This window comes from Lathamus discolor, chromosome 12 (assembly GCF_037157495.1).
Source record: "Lathamus discolor isolate bLatDis1 chromosome 12, bLatDis1.hap1, whole genome shotgun sequence".
In the NCBI taxonomy this organism is placed as follows: domain Eukaryota; kingdom Metazoa; phylum Chordata; class Aves; order Psittaciformes; family Psittacidae; genus Lathamus; species Lathamus discolor.
The window spans coordinates 14,356,240-14,380,978 of record NC_088895.1 but is presented as its reverse complement, the minus strand read 5'-3'; the positions used below and the strand labels follow the sequence as shown (position 1 = coordinate 14,380,978).

The window sequence follows — 24,739 nt, the reverse complement described above, 5'->3', positions numbered from 1 at the left end:
AGCCACGGGCAGGGACCCCTTCCACTGGAGCAGCTTGCTCCAAGCCCCTGTGTCCAACCTGGCCTTGAGCACTGCCAGGGATGGGGCAGCCACAGCTTCTCTGGGCACCCTGTGCCAGCACAAAAGAAAATCAGAAGTCCCTTTAGTGAGAACTAGAAAATGGAATGAGGATAATTATGCTGGTTTTTCCCTAATGAACCAGTAATTTGATGACACAGCAAGCACCTCAATAATACATAGATAGATATATGGAATACATGTAATGTGATGGGATGTAATGTAATAGAATGTAATATAATATATGGTATAAATATAATATAGTCATATGATTACATGATGTGATATGATATGATGTGATATGATACAATGTGATATGATATGATGTAACAGTTTAAGCGCAGCCAGTGACTCAGAACCATGCAGCCTCAAGGGACCCAGGTTTTGGGGTCACCCCTGTGGTCCCTCACGGGGGCAGTGGCCCTGCTTTCCATCCACACAAGGAGGAGAGAGGTTGGCCAAGGCAATCAGACTTGGCGAGCCCAGCTCTGCTGTGCCAAGAAGGATTTGTCTCACCTCTTTGTAGAGGGAATTCCCCAGCCCAAGCCCGTTTGAAGGTCACCGGTGAATCACTGCAGTGAAAGTGTGCTTGGGGCTTGGCTGCGAGAGCAGCCACAGTGGCAAACACTGAGGAGAGCAAGAGGAGCTTCCACGCCTGCTGAACCACCTGCAGGAAGAATGCCTTCACTTACATCTCCCTTTAGGAATGGACACATTCAGCTCCGTGCATGGCAGTGATAGTGTATTAACTCCCTGCATCCAACAGGCATGAAATTGAATCCTATCACAGTTGGGGCGGGAGCAGAACGCAGCCTGGCCCTACTTGTGCACGCAGAGGGGAGGCTCCTCAATCCCTTCTTGGCTGCTGGAGCCACCAGCCTGTGGGAGCAGCCCCGGCTGCTCTGTCAGGTCCTATCCCCAGGAGGGATGCAGTGAGGATGTGCATCATTGTGTGTGTGCTGTCCCACTGAGCAGAGGTAGGAATCAAAGCACAGTGTTCCCAAATGCGGGCACTGGGAAAAGCAGCTTATTTGTTTGGAAAGAGGCTTATCGACCTGCTAATGAACTGGGCACTCTCAGTGTGATGATGAGCATCTTGCAAACGAAGGAGCTCCTAACAGAGATCATGTCTCTGGCAAAGGCTCTCCAAAGGCTCATCCATGCTGTAATTACGATAGATGCAAACTTGGCAGCCTCAGTTGCTTGGTGCTTCTCCCTCTGATGTGGAGATATTTCCCCTTTCCAGTGCCTGCCTTCCTTGGAGAGGAGGCAGCTGGGTGATGTGGGGTGCTGGGGGGTACCCTCACAGCACCAGGCCCTGCGATGCACCCAGGTAAAGGATGCCAAAGAGGGGCTGTGAGCTGGCAGCATTCTCCCTTCTCTGCGGGTGACACGGACATGCCCAAGGGGAAAAGCTCCCTTACAGGACCCCAGACTGAGCTGGCACTGTTTGTATGTCAGCAGCTTGGCACAGGGCACAGCATCCTTCCTCCCTGCGGGCACCATCCCTCACAGCGGCACACAGCAAAGCTCTTGGGCTGAGAGAGGTAAATGTGGCTAAAACTCAGGGGCAAAGAGAATAACTGCTGTCCTCCCACCCCAGGCTATAAACTGCCACGGTCCTAAACTCAACTGACCTGGCCATCGGTTACATGTCTCCAGTTCACTCAGAGCAGGCAGGGAACAGGCATCTTGCACCCTGTGCCGTATACCCACAGTGTTTACTGCTGTCCAGAGGTGATGGATGGCTTGGTCTCACCACCCATCAGCGTTTCTCTCCTGCTGCTTCAAGGGCAAACAGTTCTCTGGACTCAGCCTGAAAAGCTCCAGCCCCAGCATCATTTTCCCCAGGTTTGCTGTTAAAGCATGTGCAAAGCCATTCCTAGTGACAGAGCAATTTCCTTCGTGTCCTGCAAAGGAAAAGGCAAAACAAATAGAAGTCAGTGTGTTACCCACCAATCTGCATTCCTGCTGCAAGCTTAAATAGTAACAGCTTCATGTTAAGCAAACCACTGCTGCAGTAATTCCACATCAAAGGCTCAGTGTCAAAGGAATCATTTTGCTACAGCCACCAAATAATGAGCAATTTATGTAGTGTTTTGAGACGAGATTAAAACCGAGCTGCAGAGCGACACCTCGGCCTGCCAGCACGTGTAGGTCTGTCAGCCTTTGGGGGCAGGAGGTGGGGATGATGCTGAGTGGGGCTGGATGCCTGGCGTGGGTACTGAGTGCCCTTCAAGGTGTCCCTCCCCACCATGCCACCAGCCGAGGGTCTCACTACCTGCAGCTCCCCCCTGCCACATGCCACAGGGATGGGTTAGAGTGACAGAGCTGTGATGCTGCGTGCAGAAGTCATGCTGTGATGCTCTTCCTGGTCATCAGCTGCCTTCCCCCCCTGACCCGTGTCCTGCTCGGCATCTTACTGCCCTGTACCCCATGCTTCCCATCTCTCCCACAGCACAGACCTGGTTATGGTTGCACAGCACCTTTTTATCCAGCTGTTTTATACCTCTGGAGGCTCCAGGAGCATCACCCAACTGGTCCCAGCTTCATTGAGGAAGCACACGAGAGCTACACAAAGCGTCGCTTTTGGTTTCCAGAAATAGCGGAGAATGATCAGGAAGGCCAATTTTAAACCAATTAGAGGTAATTTCTTCAGTTGCTGTCTTCTTGCATGAGTCACACATGGCAAAAGGGAGACCTGGAGGTGCAGGGGATGTCACCTTGCGCCTGCCCCGCTGTCTGCAGCACGGAGCCGCCGGGGATCCGGGAATTGCTGGGAATCGCTGACAGCCTCCCGGCAGCGGAGCAAAGTGCTGATGTGAGCCCCAGCCGGGCTCTGGCGCTCATCTGTGACAAGGAAAATGCTTCTCGCTGCGAGGCTTTGGTTTGAATTAGGAACGAATGGGACGAATCCCAGAGGCAAACTAAAATGCTGACAAGGGCCCAGTTTGCCTTTCTGAGCGGTGCTGCACTGTGGCTGCCCCGGAGGGTCCAGCGGGGATGTGGAACTGGTGCGTGCTTCCCAGTTCAGCAAATTACTTAGAATCATAGAATTAGAGACTGGTTTGGGTTGGAAGGGACCTTAAAGCTCATCCAGTTCCAGCCCCTGCCACGGGCAGGGACACCTTCCACTGGAGCAGGTTTCCACTGATGGGGAGATTTGCTCATGCCACAGACCTCTGATAACTGAGCAAGTTTGGGTCTCTTCCAGGCAGGAAGGTTGAGGCTGGAAAAAGAGCTTTTTGTGAGGGCAGGGAGATGGAGGTGGCAGCGGGAGCGCTTGGCTCCCTGCAGGGAGAGGAAGGACAAGAAGAGGCTCATGTCAAAGAAGCAAGTATTTATTGTGTAAAACCCAAGCAGACATCTGAAGGCAGGCTCCCATTCACCCGCCCGCAGCCCCTGCAGCCCAGTGGCAGGTGCCCAGTCATCCCAACCAGCTGTGAAAGCACGTACGGATCTGCCTTCAGACATCTATGGAATTATTAAAGCTCCAGAGCATGGTGGGTGTCACACCAAGACCCAAACGCATCCTTCTGCTGATTTCGGAGCAGTGCTACAGGGGATGGGGTCTCCTGGGTTACAAAGGAGGGAGTGTGGTGTCCCTCCAGCTCTAGAGCAGGGTTGTTCCATGGTATCAGGCACCTATGGCAGCCGCTGGGCTTCAATGACAGCACCAACTCCTGAGTCAAACAACTGCAGGAGAACAAGAAAGTCCCTTGTCCCCGCGGCTGGCCCTGAGCAAAGCGGCGGTGATGGGGAAGGGGGAAGGAGCAGAAAGAAGCCGTGTCTAAACCCCAAGAGCCTCGCAGTCTGTGAAAGCATCCCATGGTTTCCAGGGAGCCGCCCCCAGTCTCTGTGTAAGGGACGAGTTTCCTACCAGGAGCTCTTCCACAGGAGCAGGGATGCAGCTTGCAGGGTCACAGCTCCTTGCTCAGTGCAGCTCCGAGGCCGTCGCTGCAGCTTCTTGAAACCAAGTCTGGAGCAAGTGGGGACGTTTCATTATGCAAATTGTGCTTCCTGGAAAGAAATGCTTCATTAACACGTGCGCCCGTCTTGCGTTGGCTTAGTCAATTTGGGCACAGCTTGACACCCAGCGACTCAGGCTAAAGGCAATGGGCTTACAAAATGTTTCCCTAATCTGTTTTAAACACTTAATTACAGTTGTGGCGCATTCATTAGGGACTTTGCTTTCCAACCTGCATCGCAGTAATAAATCCCAGTTCTTGAGGTGTCAGTTGCAATACAGGGGTTGGATCCAAGGCCTGGACAAGGCAGTTTCTAACTGGGGGAAGCCCTTCTGAACCAGGGCTGTGACCTCCAGCACCCAGCCAAAGCCAATTTCACATTAACCGAACAAGTACGGGTGTTGGGACGGGAGTTTGGGAGGACCTGTCTGCCTGCTGGCATGGTAGGATGCGGGGGGACACTATTTTTGGGGACCCCAGTGGACTCGGAGCTGGTGCTGTGACCAGCTCTGGGTTTACCTTAGTCTTTTCCCAGGTACTTCCTCATGATGCTATTGACATCGTCCTCCTTCCCTTCTGCCTCGGCCCGGCGGCTTGCCCCGCTGCTCTGGGTGCTGGCTTTGCTGCTGCATCCCTCTCCATCCCCTCTCTGCGGCTGTGGCCGGCGCTTGATGCTGTCGGCGCTCTGGGAGGATTGGTGGGAGCCAGAGGATGAGGAGGAGTCGGAGACATCCCCGGGGTCCTCCTGCAGGGCCGGGCTGCGCTTGGTGGCTCCCTTCGCTTCGGAGGATGCTGAGGTGCCCGCTATGGCCTCATCCTCGAAGCGCACAGTGAGGGGCCGGTGTCCATCCCTTCTGTCCCTCCCGGGCTTGGCCAGGCTGCTGGTGGAGCGCGACTTGCGAATGGCCGGGAGGAAGTCATCGAAGTCGACGTTGGTTCTGCGCTCGTAGTTGAGGGTGGGGATTCTCCAGGTGAAGGGGTCGCCCCCCTTCCCCTCACCCAGCCTGTCACCGGAGGGGGAGCTCAGCAGCTCCGCAGAGCCCGTTCCCACCTCCACATCTTCCAGCGACGGCTCCAAGTAGCTCCTCCAGGAGCTCGGCCGCAGCGTTCCCAGCACCTCCATCCCCGCAGCCGGAGAGCTGGGCCGGCGGCCGGACCCGTCCAGGCTCTGCAGGAGGGAGTCGTAAGAGCCGAACTTGGATGCTCTTTTCAGCACCGGCGAGCGCGCCGGCTCCGAGGCCATGCTCCGCAGGCTGCAGGAACGCACGAGGCCGGCGCCTGCTCCTTCGTCTTCTTCCCCCAGCTCATTCCCATCCAGCTTCCCCATGGAACCATCCATTGGCGCAGGGAAAGCCCTGCAGCGCCGCAGGCCCGCGGCACCCGTGGTGCGGTAAATGGGCAGGGGAGAGGTGTCACCCAGCGCCGCGCGCCCCGGCTCCCGCTCCGCTCCCCGCTGCCGCCGCAGCTCCTCCACGTACTCGGAGAGGGCGGCCGAGGAGCTGGGGCCCGGCGCTGCCCCTGGGGAGAGCCCCCCCTTCCTCCTCCTCCTCGGCACCGTAGGAGACAGCGGCGTGGGGAACCTCCCGTCCGGGGCAGGGGACCCCCCCCGCCGCAGCACCGATGGGGACATCTCTCCCATCCTGTCCCCAGGCTTCCTGAGGCTCCCCAGCTCCTCCTCCTCCGCTGCAGGTTTTCCATATTCCCGTCTCCTAGCCCCCAGCAGGGCAATCGCCATCCTCCCCGCATCCGCAGCATCCGCGGACATGGCAGAGCTCCGGGAAGAAGCCGGCCGGCTCGATGCGGGTTCCTTGCTGTCTCTGCTCAGCCTAAACAAGAGATATTGGCATTAGTTTAAGCCATGGGATTTCCAATGTCATTCAGCAAGGACAGGGCTGCACAGCGAAAAGCCGCTCCTGGCATGGCAGTCCCAGAATGAACTCCCACTGCTGCATCAAGCATTGGGCAATGCCCAGAGATTTTATCTTAAACAACTCCAGGTCAGCCAAGCTGGCACGGTCAAGCTCAGCTCTGCCAAACACATACCTCAAACGTCCTTTTTCCTTGACAGGTTGCAGCAAGATGTGGGATTTATTTCAGTTCTGCCAACGCCAAGGATTATTCACTAAAATTTCATGAAAGCGGCTCGAGGAGCACCCTGAATGCATCCAAACGGCATTGCAGGGCGTCTTTCACCCAGGCTGCTGGCACTGTGGGTTGCAGGAGCCAGATAACGCCTGGGCAGGGGCAGCCCCTTGAATTGGGACTGATGGAGGTGAGGTTTGGGGATGGGATCTCACTGGCGAACAAGGGCTGGTGCAGGAACCCTGTGAGCTCACCAAAGAGGAGCCACAGGGGTCACCATCACAGCAGGGCACTGGCCCCCGGGCATGGGAAGGGGAAAGAGAAAGGGAAAAGGGAAAGGATAAAAGGAAAGGGAAAGAATAAAGTGAAAGGGAAAGGGAAAGAGAAAGGAGAAAGGAAAAGGGAAAACAGAAAGGAGAAAGGAAAAGGAAAAAGAGAAAGGAGAAAGGAAAAGGGAAAAGGGAAAGGATAAAAGGAAAGGGAAAGAATAAAGGGAAAGGGAAAGGAAAATGGAAAGAAAAAGGGAAAGGGAATCCTCTTGCTGGCCCTGCAGAAGAATTATCTCTGCTTATAGATACCCTGGCATTGTTCAGCCCAGGGGGACTGGGAACCGGCTGCTGGGACATGAGTTTGCCTGAGAAAGGAGGGAGGAGGGAAAAGGCTGGCGAAGGGCAGAGTAAAGCATCAGGATCCAGACATAAATACAACTCCGGGAGGCCAGCAGGCTTCGAGGTGCGGGAGCAGTGGTCAAGTTCTACATCGCAGTAATGAAGCATCCTGCCCCGGGAATGCTGGCGTTGCCATGGGAACGGGGTGAGAGCGGATAATCCAGCCACCGCCGAACCTGCTCGGCCCAGCCTCTGCTGACCCGTGAAATAATTTACATGCCGAGACGGGCTGAACACAGATTCCAGGGCTGGGAGAAGGGAGTGAGTGCAGCAGGGATGGGGAATGGAGCAGCCTCAGTTCCCCGGCACCAGCCGGCACAGCCAGCACGGCGGTGCCCACCTTGCCCCGGTGCTCCCGCCATGCCCTGTGCCCACAGCGCATGAAACCAGTCCAAACTGTGGGATTATTCACTGCAAAGTGAATTAACCAGAGATTCCACCTCCCTGGAACACAGCGAGCTCCGGGAAGCATCGCAGCTGATTAATAGTGGGACACATTTCGATAATGCTGGTTCTTAGGATCCTAAATTGCATCTTACCCAAATAGCGGGTGTAATCCTTCCTGGGCAATTTGTGCAGAAACGGCTCTGAACACTCTCTATGTTTACAAATAATACTGTAAGGTGCCTGCTGCAAGGCCAGCTGCCATAAATTAAACAGCCAGCTCTCGAGTTTGCCTTTGGTTGTTAGGACTGAGATAAAAGTGAGCTGGAGAGGTGAGAAGCACTAATGGACTGTGAACGTGGAGCGCTCAGACGCTGCTATTTATTGTCCTGTTCAGCGTGATGAACACTTACTGTTGTTAGGAAAACCTTTAGAGCCTGAAATAGGAGAAAAGCTGCGAACATGGGATTGTTCCTACAGCTCCCATGGGTCCTATGAGTCTGACCCCGCAGCCTCCAGGGTCCACACAGGGACCTCTTGGAGCATCTCCTGCCCGCGATCTCTATGCCCTGGTATTCATCAGAAGAGCTGGAGCCCAAAACCACCCTTGTCTCTCCCCAGAGTTCCTATTAGCTGCATTCATTAAGCAAAACCCACTATGGAAAGGGCCAATTCCCCCCAGGAAGCCGCATCTCTCCGATCACAGCTCATCGGGCCATGGTTGGTGCATGTGGTGCCGGCACCGACGGGTCGGTGCCAAGGTCATGGTGTGTTAGCTCGGAGCAGCATCAGCTGCCTGGTGAGAGCATGTGGCTCTGATTGGATTTTAAATGAAAATGCAAATCCTCCCTGGGGTTTAGATGAGCAGCAAAAGGCACCGTGTGATGGGGAAACGCTGCAGGGATTTCACTGCTTTTGATGCTTCTCCTCTTGCCTTCCAGCATCTGAAGAGCTCAGGTCCTTCCAGCAAAACCTGTCATTGCTCCTCCTTCTAGGAAGCCAAAACCTGCTTCTAGAGACCCTCCAATGGTGGCTCCAAGCTGCAGCCCACCCCGGCACCAGCCCTGCCACAGGCACACCCGAATCACACCTTCATTTCTGTATAAGGAGCCTGAGGATCACAAAGTAGTTCCTCCCACCAACAGGCTTCTGATGGAACAAGCCCAGAGGATGGAGCTGGTGCTGCTGCACCCCAACAGGCTGCTGTCCCCTATCACCAGTCAAGCTGTGACCTCGTGACTGCACCCTACACTGCTGTACCAGTACCTTGTCCAAAGAAAACCCACCCCAAAACCATGGCTGATCTTCTCATGGCCATCCTCAAGCCTATTCACAAGGCAGGGCACAATGTGAGATGGTCCCATCCCATCCCACAGCATCCGAGCTCACTCGGAAGGCATCTGTAAGCCAAACGGAGTTCTGCAATATGCCATTCACACCAAAGCAAATGACATACAACAATAATTAGTGCAGATTACATAGCAATTAACATGATTACAATTATGCTAGTTGAAATAATTTATACAATAAAATCCACACATGCGATGCAACACATGACCAGGGGTGGAAGTCTGGCTCGGATGCTTTTCCTGGGAGCTCATAAATAAAGCTGAGACAACTCCATTTCAGGGAGAGAGACTGGCCTCATTTCTGTCAGAGGAGGATTCTCTTGTCACGCTGTCATCTACACAAGTACTCCCAGTTTCCCTATATCAGAACCTGCTTTTGACACCATAATGTTAAAAAATAGATGTGTTGGATCCCCACCAACCTTGGGCCCTGGGGTCCTCATTTTGTGAGCTCAAGAAGGGGAAAGATGCTGGGATGATGCTGCGGGATGCAGGAGCTGAGAGGCAGGGCCCTGTGCTGCAGGTCTGCTCCCTGCCTGCGCCTCAAGGTCAGCCCCTCTGTTACAGCGCAACCTGGGCCTGCCTGGTGAGGGGCAGAGAAAATGCATGAAGTTTTGCATTGGCTTCTTAATAAATAATAAAAGAGAGAGTTTGTTCCAGCTCTGCAACGTGTCGTATTTTGGAGGCTGAGCCCTGCTGGCCAGGGTCTTGTACACACATTTAAATAGCAGAGAGTCAAAGGAAACGTTAATCAAATCTCTCATTCCCGTACGCCACACTGATGATAACAGCCTGCTCTGCTTTCCTCTAGCTCCTGGCAGCTGTTTGTTCAGCAAATATCCCATATGTAGTGCTGGGAAGCTTCATTTTTCATTTCTGGGTGCTTGTGTAAGACAAAGGAATCTTAATAAGGAAGAGCTTGTTTCCCTGATCTCATTTTTATTACTTTACCCGTCTCCCTGTCTGTTTGTTTGCATTTCATGCAGCCTCCTCTCCAACATTTCCATCTTAGATTAGCTGAAGCCAAACACAGCCACTACACCAGCATCTGCAATTCGCCTCTTCATCACCCCCAGGACAGAGACAGATTGTCACAAGGTTTCCAGGCCTAGGTACACGTTACCTCTATCAGTGGCCACGGTCAGCCCAGCCTATATAGAACCACAGAATCCCAGCCTGGTCTGAATTGGAAGGGACCTTAAAGCTCATCCAGTTCCAACCCCTGCCGTGGACTGGGACACCTTCCCCTAGACCACAGGGACCTCACAGCCCACCCCAAAGCCATCAATAGAGCAATTCCTAAACACTACCTGTGAGTCTTTGGTCCAACTGCAGCTGCCCCATCCCTGGCAGCGTTTACGGACAGGGCTTGGAGCAACCTGGTAGTACTTAGGAATCGCTTTACTGTTGGGTGCTGGGGTGGGCTGTGAGGCCCAAGAGAGCTCTCAGGGCTCCCACCCATCACTTCCCAGCAGGTCCCTGCCTGGCTGCTCTTAAGCTCTGCTTTGTACCTGCAATGGACACTTCCAGCTCCTCCAGCACAGCCGAGGTGTCCGCTCCCAGGGGAATTGCTCCTCAGACAATTCTGGCACCAGCTATTTAACTGTCCAAATGGTGGATGTGGTCGGGACAGATCACACCAGAACCAGAGCAGGGAGCTTAATACCAGTGTCTGCAGTGCAATGGCAATCTGCAACCCCCCAAACTATCAGCTTGGAGCATCTATCTACGGACCTGCACGTGAGGAGGATGCTACAGTGAGCTGTGCCAAGCGTCAGTCCAGCCCCTGCCCTGGTGCTGGAGGAATGGGGGAAAAGATGGGAAAATAATGATGTATGTCCCAGTACACCATCCCTGTGCATCACGGGACAAACACAATGAACCCACTTCTCTGTGACCCTGCACTGCTGTGAAAACAGGGTTTGTCTGTAGGCTGGAGGGTGCCTGGAGCTCCACAGGAGCCGAGCTGAGGCAGTTTGGCCATAGGAGTGCTTGGGCCACTCTCCAGCTCCCTCACAGCCCATTAGCATTACTGTCAGAAATTAACATATTTTATATTAGAACTGTATAAATGCAGCCTGTTTCCTCAGCAGCGAAAGGCAAGCATATGGCACACACAGCCTCAAATAGGCTGCCTCGCCTCTTTAAGTTATCTCTAGGGAATACATCAAGGGATATTATACTGCTTGAAGCACGGTTTTGATGTAGCGACTTTCATCTGGTGTTTCACTGATCCTGGCGTGGCAGCGACTCCCTTCCTTGATTTGGTGTTTTGACCTTAAATACCACAGGACCCTCCCTTCTCCGCATCCCAAAGGAGCAGAGGTGAAGCTCCCGCATCCTTGGGCCAGTCTGCAGCATCCCCTGATGCACCACAGGCATGGCAGTGATGCCACCAGGGTGGGACCTGTTACCATAAGGGTTGTGGTGGGTGCCCTGTGTGGTGCAGCCCAGTGCAGGCTTTGGGTCCCTTACCTGGGGCTCTGGGTGCTGCGGCTGCCGATGGACTGTGCCGAAATGCTCCCGGCCACGCTGCCACCCGCAGGGGAGGACCAGCCCGTGGATGAACCCGGCCAGGACTTGGTGCTCTCTGCGGGCTCCAGACCGAGTGTGGATCCAATGCTGGAGCAGGCGTCCCTGGGGGGAGAGGAGAGGCCCCATGAGCCCTGCAAGCGCAGGCAGGAGGGCTGGGAGCAGCAGGGAAGGCTCCTGGAGCATGTGTGAAGGGCACAAATTGGGAACTCCTTCACAGCTGCAGCAATGGCAGCGGCAGCTGATGGGCTCTGCCCTGTGGCACCAGCACAGATGGGGTAAAACAAACGTTTCCAGCTAACCTGGCCCTTGTGCCATCGTGGCTGCCACTGATGTTTCCTTCATGCTTTTATAAGCGCCCTGCCTGTAGACAGTAGGCAGGAAAACCCCACTGCTGCCTGCAGTGCCCGGTACAGGAGCTGCAGTGACAGAGCCAGTGAGACCCTGGGTACCCCACTGCGCTCTATGCACCCCTGGGCTCCCCTGGGGTCAGAGCTACCCCTGCCCACCCACCCGGAGCCCCCAGACCAGCTGCAATGGGTGAAATCCATTAGGATCTCAGTTTTCCATCAAAGCCACAAATCAGCCTCATGGTCCCCAAATGCAGCCTGGAGCAGTGAGAGCATCCCGCTGGTTTATCAGAGCTCAAAGGGAAAGGGAGGGGGTCGATGGGCACTGGAACACAAAACAAGCCCATCCAAAAGCCCATCCAGCCCTGCCCTCAGCCCGGGGCCCTCAGCCCAGCACACAGCCAGGCACAGGCTCCTGCCCTTCACTCACATCTCTCTTCTGGAGCAAAGGGACTCCTGCGTTGTCTGCACACTGCAAGGGACAAAAGCAGAGTCAGCCCCAGCACTCACAGGGTCCCCCCAAAGCCACTGAGCCTGATGAGATGAAAACCTCCCCAGTCGAACAATGCCACTTGAGAGCAGGGTTTTGCCTGAGCCAGTAGTGCTGCAGAGCTGAAGACCTCTCCCCCTGCTCCCCACACTGCAGGCTGCAAAGGGCCCCCATGCATGCACCCCTGTACAGCAATCACTGCTGCTGCAGTGTCTGCACTCACAGAACACCTCTGGGATGCTGGGCTGGAGTAGGGCAGGCAGCAGAACCCCCGGGGTCCCTGCAGGCAGCCCCTCAACCCCCCTGTTAGCAAGCTGGATGGGCTGGAAATCACTTTCTTTGATGGAGGGTGAATCCCTGAGCTCATGGTTTCTCTCTCACCCTGCCCTGGCTTAATGAGCACACAAAGAATCTCTGCTCACGGGATGAGCACATCTCTGCTACCTTTCTAAAATACATTTATTTGTTTTATCTCTATTTGCCACAATTTCCCTTTAGCAATGAGGCAGAGGGGAAACTGAGAGGCTGTGGAAACAATACCTGGAAAACTGGCTGGAATTTTCCCCCTGTTTTTTCCTAGTAAAATCCTCTACCCAATCTGTGCTGCTTCACCAGCTCCTGCAGCCCCCAGCTCCTGCAGCTGATCAAAGTGCAAGATCATCAATAAACCCCGCACTGGGGATGTGCTGATGCACAGCAGCGCGCTGTGTGAGAGACTGGAGCCAGCTCTGCAAATGGGGGTACTCCCACTCCTTTCGCTGACTTTAAGCTGGGCCAGGCAGCATGATTATAAGGGTGATGCTTTTTCATGAAACCTTCTATTAACCCCAAGTTCCTTGTTCATAAACACTTGCTGCTGCAGCAAAACCACGCAAGGATGCAGCTACAGCTGCCCCAGCATCGCCTCTGCACGGTGCAACATCCTTCTGCAGCACAGCACACCCGAGCCTGCCCCACAGCCCCCCACAGCTCCCTGTGCTCCTCTCCTCACCTCTCAGCATCGCTGTCGTCACTGGACCGCCGCTCCTCCAGGGCCGCCTGCAGATGTGCGATGCGGCGGATGGCAGTGCCCAGGTCAGCCTGCAGGGCCTGCCGCACCGCTGCCAGCTCCGCCAGCTGCTGCTCCTGCATGGGTGGCACCATGTTAGTGCTGGTACCCTGATATGGCACCATGTTAGTGCTGGTACCCTGATACGGCACCATGTTAGTGCTGGTACCCGACACAGCACCCCGGTACTGCTGGTACCCTGATACAGCACCATGTTAGTGCTGGTACCCGACACAGCACCCCGGTACTGCTGGTACCCGACACAGCACCATGTTAGTGCTGGTACCCTGATACAGCACTATGTTAGTGCTGGTACCCGACACAGCACCATGTTAGTGCTGGTACCTGACACAGCACCCCAAAGCCTGGAGCAGGCCAGGATGGGTCTGTGAAAGCTCCCCCTGCACCAGTGCTCCCTCTGCCCTGCCAGGGCTTGCAACCTGCCACTGCACCCCGCTGTGCCTGCAGCAGCGTGTAAATGCACACTGCTTTCACAAGAAGAGGGGCAGCTAAAGCTGAACCCTTCCATGAGCAAGCAACACCCCACACAATGGGAAAAGGCTCAGGGATGAGCCAAAAGCCACAGGCACAGGGCAAGAACACGAGGAGCCACCAGCAATTACTGAGGAAACTGAACTGAACGCCGGGGAGGGTGACCTTGGCTTTAGGCACACGGCTGCACTAGCGCATCCCGGGATGTACAAACAGCCTTCCCGGAGGTAATTAGTAGCGATGCCTTCCTGAGCCAGCCACACCAGTGGCTCAGCCAACACAGAGTGTAAAACCTGGGTGAGTAATAAAATCATCTTTGAAGAGAGCAACAGGACTGAGCTGGCTTCAGCTCCACATCAGTTCCTGCAGCAGGGGATGCCCAGCGCCGCAGTGGTGAGTGGATAGGGACTGAGGACAGCATCACATCTGTGTAGTATTGGGTAAATTAAACTTTAACACTAATGCACTAAATAAGTAACTAACTCTGATATTAAACATTAACCCTGTGTGGAACATGTAAAAGCACCAGTGTGAGAGCACCACATCCCTGCCAGGGATGGAGCAAGCACAGACCGCAGGGATGCTCCCAAGCATTTCAGGGCTGCTCCCCACTCACACATCTCACATTCCTGCCTGGAAGCGAAGCCCTTTCCAGTAACACCAGAGCTGATAAGAAAAAACAGAGACTGCATTCATAATTTAAACTACAAGGAGGAAGAGCTCAACAAACAGCACAACCCGTAGGGCTCCATGGAGCCAGCATCACTCACGGCACACCGGGAATGCTGACCCGGCACTGCCAGGTCCTTTCTCGGTGCCGTTTCCAGACCATCACATGGCACAGGGCGACGGGGCTGCACATTCACCGTGATGGGAGCTGCCAGCTGTAAAATTGCCATCTCGGCGGTGACAAGGTGAGAGATGATTTGCAGCGCAGGCTGTGACAGGCCGTGGCGCCGGGGCCGGCAGCCTGTCAGGGTAAATAATGGGAGCCCTGGAATCAGCAGGCACACGGGCCCGCGGGGAGGAGCATTCCAGTTCATGGAAACACGCAAAGGAACAGCCCGGTTCGGGCCGCGCAGCATCAGCTGGGTCTGGAAACACACTGGTACTGGTAAAAACCAGAACGCTGTCAAAAGCCATTGGAAACTCCCAGCCTTTTGCTGCCCTCCCGGCTTGGGCAAATGCGGAGGGTGGAAAGGACCTGCTTCATCATGGAAACTGCTCCAGGGCGCATGGGGCAGTGGAGATGCTCCCCACACCGGGACTGGCCCTGCAAACAGGCTTGGGAGGAGGGACACGGTGAAAGGGTGGAGAGAGAAGAAGAGAGCCCCGAGCTCTGGCTGGCTTTGTGTCTGCATAATGCAAGACCAGGCAGTAAACCAGTCACCAGATACAGAGCTCAACCCTTCAAAGAGGCTGATAAGAGCTCTACTGAGCTGGTTCCTCAGCTCCAGGACACTGCGCAAATTAGGTATAGTTCAGTGGCTGCATTTAATTCCTTTCTTCCGTCCTGCTGTTATTAACCTGGCAGTGAGTGACAGGGAGGACACAGCAGCGTGCTCCCCTCCTGCCCCCTGCCCCTGCTGCCCCTGGGTACAGCTGCAAGAGCAGCAAACAGCGTGTCCAGAGGCTGGGGGGGGTCCCCCCCCAACCCTTCTGCATCACAGCCATAGGCACAAAGCAGGACCACCGAGGGGATGATGCTGCTGAGCTGGGGCTCCAGCTCAGCTCCCCCCAAGCACTGGGCACCCATGGTCCTTGGCACCCACACTGCATGGCAGGGGCTGTCCAGGGGACCAGGGCACTTTGGGGGCTGCACAGCACTGCAGGTAACCTTGGTGTCCCCTGCCCACAAACCACCCAAGCTACAATATCAATGTAAGCCTGGAAATACCAGTTTCTTAATGGGAGTTGACACAGCCCAAGCACAGCGATGGCATCAAACCAAACTCCTTCCAGCAGAGGCAGTGCTACCAGGACATCACCCCATGTACCCGGGCAGGCTGGATACAGAGGGAAGCACCAGCCTCCTTCAGAGACTGACCTGGAGCCGCTTCACGCCTGGTCCCTGCCAAGAGACTTGCATGAGCCTGTTCAGAAAGGGAATTTCAGCTCTTGGGGCACTGCTGTAAAGTGAACTCTGGTGATATAAATCTGCAGTAAGAAGATGTGGGAAAGAGAAGTGACACTGCTCCATTTCTGTGCCCTGCCTATCAGCATGGGCTCCGGAGGATGCTGCAGCCAGAGAGGAAGAGAAGAAGGAGGAAGGAGGAGGAGGAGGACAGAGCCATAGCTTGGCCAGAGGCAGAGCAAGGGAAAATGCTCTGAGTAAATGTGCTGCTCAGCATTTTGGGCTCAAATCAGTGCAAAAGTGAAAGGCTCATGTGTACGGAGCCACAGAGCAGCCACGTCCATCATGCTGTGCTCATAATGGCAGTGCTGTGGTGGGGAGCAGGCTGCAAACCCCACATCCCACCTGCCTCAATGCTCCATCCCAGCTCTCGTGCACAGATACTTTATGTTTTACTCTGCACCATACAATTGTCTAAAGGAAGAGAATAATTATGTCAATGTAATTACATCTCAAATGCAAAAAACCCTGTCTTTATAAGACAAACTGACAAGAACAGTTGCAGCATCAGGCACTGTTATCCCAGGAGCTACCAGACATCTTTGACACCCATTTCAATCTAAATGTAAATGACAGAAGCATTTCCCTTTTAATACAGTAACTGGTCTGAGCATGTGCATCCTCACTCAGGATGAACTGCCCAGCATGGCTGGCTTTTTGTTTCCTCTGAGCAGAAAAGGGAGTGGGGAAAGGGACAGGGACACCTCCTAAACCCTCTTTGTCTCACGAGGTTCTTTTCCAACTGATTTTGCCTCAGAAACATACGAAAATCAGTTAAAAAGCGCTGAAGCAAAGCAGCAGGGAGACAACCTGGGAGGCTGTGAAGGATGCCAGGGCAGGCACCGCAGAGCAGCCGCCTTTTATTGCTGTTTGCAGCTCTGCTGTCACAACACAACCCCAACAACTCCCCTCCACCCCGAGTGAAGTGGGATCTAATTAGTCCCACTTGGATTGCGCCTCTTGGAGTCACTGCAGTGCACCTGCACCGCTCATCAATCGTCATTACGTTTAATTAAGCAATTAACTGGCGGCTTCTCAGGAAGTTTGAAGTGACAAAATCCAGGCGCTTCAAGTCTCGAGTGAGTCGGGGCGAGCGGCAGAGCCGGTAACTGGTGCGAGCAGCCAAAGTGCTGATGGTCTCCTAAAGAACTCACTGCTTTAGCGGCAAAGGAATCACACACCGGGAATCACACCCGGCCCCACTGGCAATTAGCACGTCTGCGGCTCCCCCATCACCTCCGCGGCCCGGCTCCTTTGATGCTCGTTGTCGTTACACTTTGCCATTAGATCGCAAAGAAAAGAGCAGCTCAAGAAGAGCCGGGAGGGGGCGGCTGGGCCGAGGGATGCAGACACATCAGAGGGCTCGGCAGGGACCCCGCTGGGAGCTGCGGGTTTGCCCGGCTGGGAGCGCGGCATTCCCGGCTGGAGGCACAAACAGCTCCCGCTTCGCTTCTCAAGTTCATTGAAAGCGCCAGGAAAGCCTTTAAAGCTTGGAAATGAAAACAAAAATGAGATGAGAGAGCTGAGGCTGTGATGTCTGCAGCACGTTGGGTGCGAGGCGGTAACGGGGCTGCTCTACAAAGGGGGTTTGCCAGCATAAAAACCAGGGAAAAAAGGGTTATTTACACTGCGACTCCCACCTTAAGGAGGAAAACCGAAAGTGTGAAAAAAAACTTCACACCTGCACTTGAGTTTGCGGTGAAAAAAGTTAATTATGGCACTGATGAACTTCCCAGCTTCGGTAAAGAAAGAGGATTTTAGCACAGTGCCCGCCGAGCCCCTGTGGTGCACAGTGGGGCCCCGGGGGGGTGCAGGGTGGCTGGGGGGGATGCAATGAGTCTGACCCCCTCTCCAGCATGAGACTGCCAACTGGGACTTCATCCCAGCAGGATCAGCCCCTGCTTTTCCATGGGCATCCCAACACAAGGTGGGAAGCACCCGGCTCTCCAGGGCAGGAGGGACCCCGGGGCTCCTGCTGCTGCTGAGCTCCATCCCAGAGCTCCCATCCCATCATCCAGCAGCCGCTTGATTCCTCCCACGAAACCCGAGCTGTTCAGGCAGTTCAGCCACAAGCAGCGCAGCTGCAGGTCCCCTCTTACAGAAACATGAGCTTCTTTGAAGCTTTTTAGTTATTTCTTGGCACCTACTGGAAGAATTAGTGTCTAAAATGCAGGATGCGTCCATCCTGGCTTGTTAGCAGCTCACATCTCCCCGCTCTGCTGCAGCAAACCCACGGGTAAGGAGAAGGATGCTCTGCCAGAAGCTCTGTGGAAACAGCCCTGTAAAGGTAAGGTAGGGTACAGGGTCCCCACAGTTCCTGCCCAGGGCTTTTAGTGGTGGCTGTGGACACCCACCCAAAGGAGCTGAGCTGAGGCATCTTGCAAACAGCCTTGTTCCCCTGGTGCTCATGAGGGACCATCTACCCCTCTCCAGCACCATAGAATGGTTTGGGTTGAAGGGACCCTAAAGTTCATCCAGTTCCAACCCCTGCCACGGGCAGACACCTTCCACTGGAGCAGCTTGGTCCAAGCCCCATCCAACCTGGCTCCTGAGCATCCAATCATCTCCTGAGCATCGACACCAGGAGCCATGCCCAGCACCCAGCACCATCCTGTCCTCAAACAGCCTCAGGAGGGAATTCCCAGCCAGTGGCTGGTCCCAGCTCACCACCCTCCACACCCCTGCCTCATGCCTGCTCCCAGCCGCTGCTCCATCCTTCCCTGCGCTGCAGTGGGCAGCTTCACCAGGGGATGCTTCTATCGGCACAGGCACAAGCTCATGCACATGCACAATGGGCAGAGACGGGGGCTTGCATTGAGGCTCCCCAGGCCTGACTCCAGCTTGGAAATCCATCTCCTGCTTCTGGCTGTGACTCAGCCTCTGCCCAGGCGCCCGGCTCTGGCCTGACAGGCTCTGGGTGTCAGCACAGCAGCAGGGACCCGAGGAGCTGTTGTTGCGGGCTGGGATCCAGAGCTTACTAGAAGAGGAGCTACAGCTCCACAGAGGAAACCCAGGACATGCAACCAGAGCAAAGACAGAGACAGGCAGGGCCAAGCACGACCCTCACCAACAGGAAACTTGCCTCCCTTGCTGCGATGGCACCGGGCTTGGAGTGTGCTCAAAACCCATGCTGACAAAAGTCATAAAGCAGAGCAGAGCCATGTGCTTGGCCCTGCTTCCTGCTGGATCTCCCTGCTGCCTGCGAATGGCAGGAGGCTGCTTCCCCGCTGCCCAAAGCTGGGTTGAAATGAGGGAGGGATGAAAACAGCTGCCCCGAGCCTGGCTGGAGGTGCAGGGATGGTGGGGCTGGGTCGTGCAGTGCCATCAGCACTGAGAAACACGAGCAGTGAGAACAAAACACCTTGTACACAGCACCAGCTCCTGGGAACCCAGGAAACACGGTGGGATTTCCAATCCAATCTGTACAAAGACTTTGTCCCTTCAATGCCTCTCTTAAAGCCTGACAGTGAGTGACAGGTCCACAACGTCACCGCTGTGTATTTAAATGAATTAAAAAAACCCCGTTAGGTGCAGACCATGACTTAAGTAATGTTAAGTGAATAATTCATGCAGAATTTATAATGGATGGGGGATTTGTCAGGAGCAGAGATGGAAGTGGCTTTCTATTAACTATTGATGCTCTCTGCCAGCCTCTCGACAAGCGGGGCTGGGCTCTGCTATCACAGCTCTCCCGAGATGTTTTATTTAAGCACTGTTAAGAGCACACACAGCCTGGGGAGCCGCTGTGCTCCTGCGAATGCTGAGCCACCCCTGGCTCCCATGGTGGGCTCATGGAGCCTGGACCACATGTGGAGCATCCACCACAAACAGCCATGGGGATGAACCTGGGGTGTGATGGGTCTGGCTCCCTCTTCCTGCAGCAGATCCCAGATAACCCCAAATGTCTGGGTGTCTGGATAAGCCCAGACCCTTCCGTATTTACTTATGAGTTTGTCTGTTTATGAGGGTTTTGTGTCTTATTCCAGGGAGGTGCCTCTAAAATCCCTTCTAGGCTTCTTTGCAAACATCATTTGTGAGAACAGAAGCATGTGAAGAAGACCAGTGTCTTGCTCCACCTGCCATTCACATCCCCCCAGGAAGCACTCCAAAAGCTTCTAAAAATACCTGCACAAACACAAAGATGCCGTTGAAAGAAGCCACCCGTATCCTAACAAACAGCGCATCCGTGTTCCAAAACATCCCATTCCAACAAAGCTGCAATAAACACACAGTTATCACAGCAGCTGGAGCCGTGTGCGGTGGTACCCACAGGGAGAGCAGCGGGATGCAGCCCAGGGGTGCGATGCTGCGGCCCTGCATCGGAACATCTCCTGGCTCCGCAGAGCATCAATGCCTGCATAGCTCCCACCCAGCGAGGAGCTTTGTCTCGTGCCCAGGAGGGTGACCGGCAGCGGGAGCTGCGTGTGAGCACTTGAGGATTCAGGCTGGCAGAGCGAGGACAAAGCCTGTTCGTGGCACAGCAGGCGGGGGATGTGGAATCATTCACACTAAAGCACCATTCCCGTCAGAAAGGCTGGCAGCATCGGGTGAAATAGATGCTGAAATCTCCTTGATTGTTAAATTTAAGATTATTGATAAAATAACTGCTTCTAATGTGGCTCTGCTGCCAGCAGAAATGCAATATCTTTCAATTACTGCTTGGAAGCACGGCTTCCCTTTTGTTTACTGGGAACAACCAACATGAAAAGAGATGCTTGTAAAGGACTGCAAAATGAAGGTGAGTCTATTTCTGCTGCACTCCTGATCCAGTTGGGGCTTTGTGTGTGCACAGCAGGTTCGTTGCCTCTTGGCACCATCTGATGAACCACTGTGCCCCCAGGGGTTGCTTGGCAAAGCCAGGAGCACCACAAGGAGCCTGGAACACCATGAGGAGCCCAACAGATGCACTGCACAAGAGGCTTGGGCACACTGGGTGCTGGCAGGAGGGCATTTCCCCACACCAGGGAACTTGCAGCACCACTGCTGTAATGCCCAACATGAGGAAAAGCAGCACAGGCAGGTGCAGGAATGACCTGAGCAACTCCTCAGCATTTCTTGGAGCAGAGCAACCAAAGAAATCTCCTTCCTGGAACAACACACGGAGCAGAGGGACTGCCCCTGCTGCCAGCCCAGCATAGAGAGGTGAATCAGGGAGTCAGAGTGGTTTGGGCTGGAATGGAACTTAAAGTTCATCCAGCTCCACCCCCTGCCACAGGCAGGGGCCCCTTCCACTGGAGCAGCTTGCTCCAAGCCCCTGTGTCCAACCTGGCCTTGAGCACTGCCAGGGATGGGGCAGCCACAGCTTCTCTGGGCACCCTGTGCCAGCGTCTCAGCACCCTCACAGGGCAGAGCTTCTGCCTAAGAGCTCATCTCAGCCTCCCCTCCGCAGGTTAAAGCTGCTGGACCACAGCACTCCCTTACCAGCTCCACACGCCGGCGGCTGGACTCCAGCTCCCTCTGCACCAGCTCGTCCATGTCAGCCTTCATCTCCTCCATCCTCCTCTGGTAGTACCTGGTGTTCTCCTTCTCCCGTGCTTCTGACTCCGCCGCCTTCTCCAGCTCCTCACCCATCTTTATGATGCTGTCTCGCAAGCGCAGCACCAGCACCTGGGGAGAAGAGGGTGAGGTGAAGCTGGGGAGGTGGAGGTGAGGAGTTAGCAAGCGATGGTGCAGACCCCAGTGACCCCGGGGTGCCTGTAGATGTGCTGATTGATGGGGGCAGTGAAGTATCGTGATTGAGCCTGATGTCCTGACATCTGGACAGTGCCAGAGCCTGTTGGAGGGGTGCTATGATGGATGTGCTGAGCAGTCAGCCCCATGCTCCATACCCAGAGGCAGGGACTGTCTATTCTTTTGGGCGCTTATAGCACTGGGCCCACTGTTGGCTTTCAATAGATGCCACCGTGAAGCATGTAGATAATGGCAGGGGCTACATGGGCTGTCCAAAAGCACAACAGAGCTGGCCAAAGACCCAACCTGTCCCTCCCCAGCCCCTGCCTAAGTGCCTTTTCCCAAAGCCAAGGTGGCAGCATCCCTGCCCCGGAGCTCCGCATCCCCTCCGGGAGCAGGGAGGAGGTGGTACCTCGAAGCGCTTCATCTGCACGGCCTGGAAGTCCAGCTGGCTCTCCAGGTCACGGATCCGGGCTTCCTGCCGGCTGACGATGGAGCGCTCGGCCGGGCACTGCTCCACGCGCGCTGCTCTCGCCTGCGCTGCCTGCAGCTGGGGGCACAGACAGCGTCAGCACCTCCTGCCCTGCCCCGCTCCCTTCCCACATCCCCACCAGTCCCTCGCATCCATCCCAGGGTCCTCATGGCCCTTGGGCTGACTGATGGGGCATTATGAAAAGCATCGCCTTGGGCTTCCTGAAGGATTCCTGCTGCTGGTACCTACAGTGAAGGCAGGACAGGAACGCGTGGCTTTGAGTGAAGAGCGCGCTGGTGCTGGCCACACCACACCTGTCTGGGGCTCTTTTGTTTTCCTCTTCTCACAAACTCTTTGAGGACAGGAGGCTTAAAACTGCACAATTTACTCCTATGCAGAAACCTGCCTGGGCCAAGTTGTTCCTCCAGTGCTTACAGTGAGCTCTTCAAAGCAAATTGCCCCTTAGCGATGCTGCTGAAAACTTGGTTCAGAGTCTGTATTTGACCTAAACCTACAGGGATTTGTGTTCTTTTATCTGGCCTATCTCTAAAGCACCACCCGCTCTGCGTCAGAGGGAGCGAGTCCTGCTCGATGCTGGGCAGCTTAACACGCTCCAGCAAAGAACTGAAGTTAATGGGATTACTCATGTTTAAAATGAAATCCGCTCTGGGAGGGTCGGTGCAGCCACAGGGGCGAGGCAGTGCAGCACCCACCGGCACCCATCCTGGGGTCAGCCCCATCCCGGGGTTCACCCCATCCCATGGGACCAGCAGCTCAGGAAGGGAAGAGGGAGAAGCCTTGCCAGAAAAGCTTTCTCCAGCCCAAGGCCATTGCTGGCAGAGCCCTGCAGTGGCCCTGGCCCCGTCCTGCCCGTGGGCCATGCTGTTCTCAAGGGCACCCGCAGCACGTCAGGAAGAGGAGAACCTGACTGTATTAAAACCACAGAATCACAGATGGTTTGGGTTGGAACAGATCTTAAAGCTCCTCTACTTCCAACCCCTGCCACAGGCAGGGACCCCTTCCACTGGAGCAGCTTGCTCCAAGCCCCTGTGTCCAACCTGGCCTTGAGCACTGCCAGGGATGGGGCAGCCACAGCTTCTCTGGGCACCCTGTGCCAGCGCCTCAGCACCCTCACAGGGAAGAGCTTCTGCCTGAGAGCTCATCTCAGCCTCCCCTCCTTGGGGCTTTGTGCCCCTGGATAGAGTCTTGGTCTGATTTCAGACAAGAACACAGCATCTGCGCTGGGCACAGGCATCAGAGGACACCCGGGTGGCTCTTGCCCCTCAGCTCTGGGTGTTACAGAGGAGGATTTACCTTCTCCTGAAGGCTCTGCTTTTCCTTCTTCACATCCTCCACCTGTGTCTGCAGCTCCCGGATCTGAGCAATATCTGCCGCCGACTGCAGGAGGAAGCACAGCAGTGGGTCAGAGATAGGGGTTTGGAGCACAGGACCCACACCGCAGGGAGCTCAGGGCTGAAGGCTGGCTCCTACCACCCAAAGAGCCCCTTCTGCACTGGGCTGGAGGAGCTTCCCTGTCCTGACTCAGTGCAGCTGCCCTGCATTGGGCAGATGTGGACAGAAACCACGTTGCCAAGGTAATTCCTGTCCTCAGGGGCCTTTCAGATGCAGGCTCGTGGCTCTGTACAATTCACTGACTGAATCGTCAGCCTCACCATCCTCCCCATGCTCCTCTGGGAGCCTTGGGGTCCCTCAGCTCCAGGGTACAATCCTTTGGGAGAGCCTGCCTTAGCCAGGACATTGCCCGGAAAGCCCCAGGCTGGCAGTCAGCGCTTTCGGAGCTCTGTGTGAGAAATCAATAAAGAAAGAATAGAAAAGGATCCAGAGGAGAAGCTATAGGATTGTGTAGGATTGTACACTGAAACTAAAGACTCTCCTTGAAAGAAGAATCAAAGCTATGGGTGGCAGGAGCTGGGGCCGTGACCCATCCCTTCCTCTCATCACAGCATCCAGTGTCAGGTTCCCCATCCCGCTGTGCCCCAATAGGAGCTGATGTTTGCCCCCAGCCAGGCTGTGAGGTTTCCAGGCACCTTCCCAAGGATGGTGATGCTGCCCCGGCTCCTACCTGGGCAATCAGAGCCTTGTGCTTTGCCATGAGCTCGTTCAGGTCCTCCTGGTCCATATCGATGCGCTTCAGGAGGTCGGCTCTCTCATGCTGCAGCTGGTTGAGCTGCTCATCCACCTGTGGGAGGATCCACAGGGGCACTTCAGCATCCCACCAGTGCATCCCAGCACTGCACAGACCGTGGAATCCTCTGGGATACACCAGCCTCCAACCCTCTGCTTCACCAGGAGAGGCAAAGGAGCCCTGTGCATTTGCACCCTTGTTGTCATTGTATCCACCCATTAAACCACCCTCGGGCTGTCGATGGGTGGGTGACTTAGTGAATCATGGAAGGGTTTGGGTTGGACCTTAAAGCTCCTCCAGCTCCAACCACGGGCAGGGACCCCTTCCACTGGAGCAGCTTGCTCCAAGCCCCTGTGTCCAACCTGGCCTCACCCCAACACCCTGCCTGGTGATTTAGCGAGCTTGCATCTCCATGCACACACCAGGGCCTTGCTTCTGCTGAGGGTCTCCAGCTCCATGTGCAAGCTCTCCAGCTGCTGGGCCGCTGCCTGCTGGGTCCTCTGGGCCTCTGCGCACTTCGCTTCGCTCTCTTCCAACTGGGAAAAATCGGGAGAGAGCGCAATGAAAGGAGCGGAATCCACGCGCAGATCCCGGCATTCCCCTTGCCTCACGGTTTGCTCTTCGCCCCCAGAGCATCTCCCCTGCTACTGCATCTCTCGCTGCGCGCCCGCTCTCTGCCGCGGCACAGGGAGAGCCGGGATCATTAATTTGCAAAATTATGGGAATTACGTGTAATTCCTGATTAGAGCAATTCATGGTTCCGAGCTCGCAAATGGGCTTTTCACGTGGCATAAATCGCATTTGCAAATACACACGAAATCCCCCATTTATAAATGCTAATTTTGCTCCCGGTTTTTATAGCTCAGCCGTTAAGACTTACAATGGTCTTAAATGGGC

General features: G+C 55.1%; 1 protein-coding gene across 1 annotated transcript in view; it reads right to left on the bottom strand.

The window, feature by feature from the left end:
• Window positions 1-3,382: 3,382 nt before the first annotated feature.
• Window positions 3,383-24,739, bottom strand: part of MYO18B (myosin XVIIIB) — a 59,479-nt gene continuing 38,122 nt past the window's right edge. Inside the window, exons 33-41 of the mRNA XM_065692891.1 lie at window positions 24,265-24,378; window positions 23,780-23,896; window positions 23,011-23,094; window positions 21,637-21,774; window positions 20,976-21,161; window positions 12,872-13,005; window positions 10,984-11,145; window positions 4,545-5,851; window positions 3,383-4,077 (exon numbers count right to left, since the gene is read on the bottom strand). Coding sequence (XP_065548963.1) covers window positions 4,546-5,851; window positions 10,984-11,145; window positions 12,872-13,005; window positions 20,976-21,161; window positions 21,637-21,774; window positions 23,011-23,094; window positions 23,780-23,896; window positions 24,265-24,378 — 2,241 coding nt within the window. The 3' untranslated portion in view covers window positions 3,383-4,077; window position 4,545. The remainder of the gene's footprint in view (window positions 4,078-4,544; window positions 5,852-10,983; window positions 11,146-12,871; window positions 13,006-20,975; window positions 21,162-21,636; window positions 21,775-23,010; window positions 23,095-23,779; window positions 23,897-24,264; window positions 24,379-24,739) is intronic.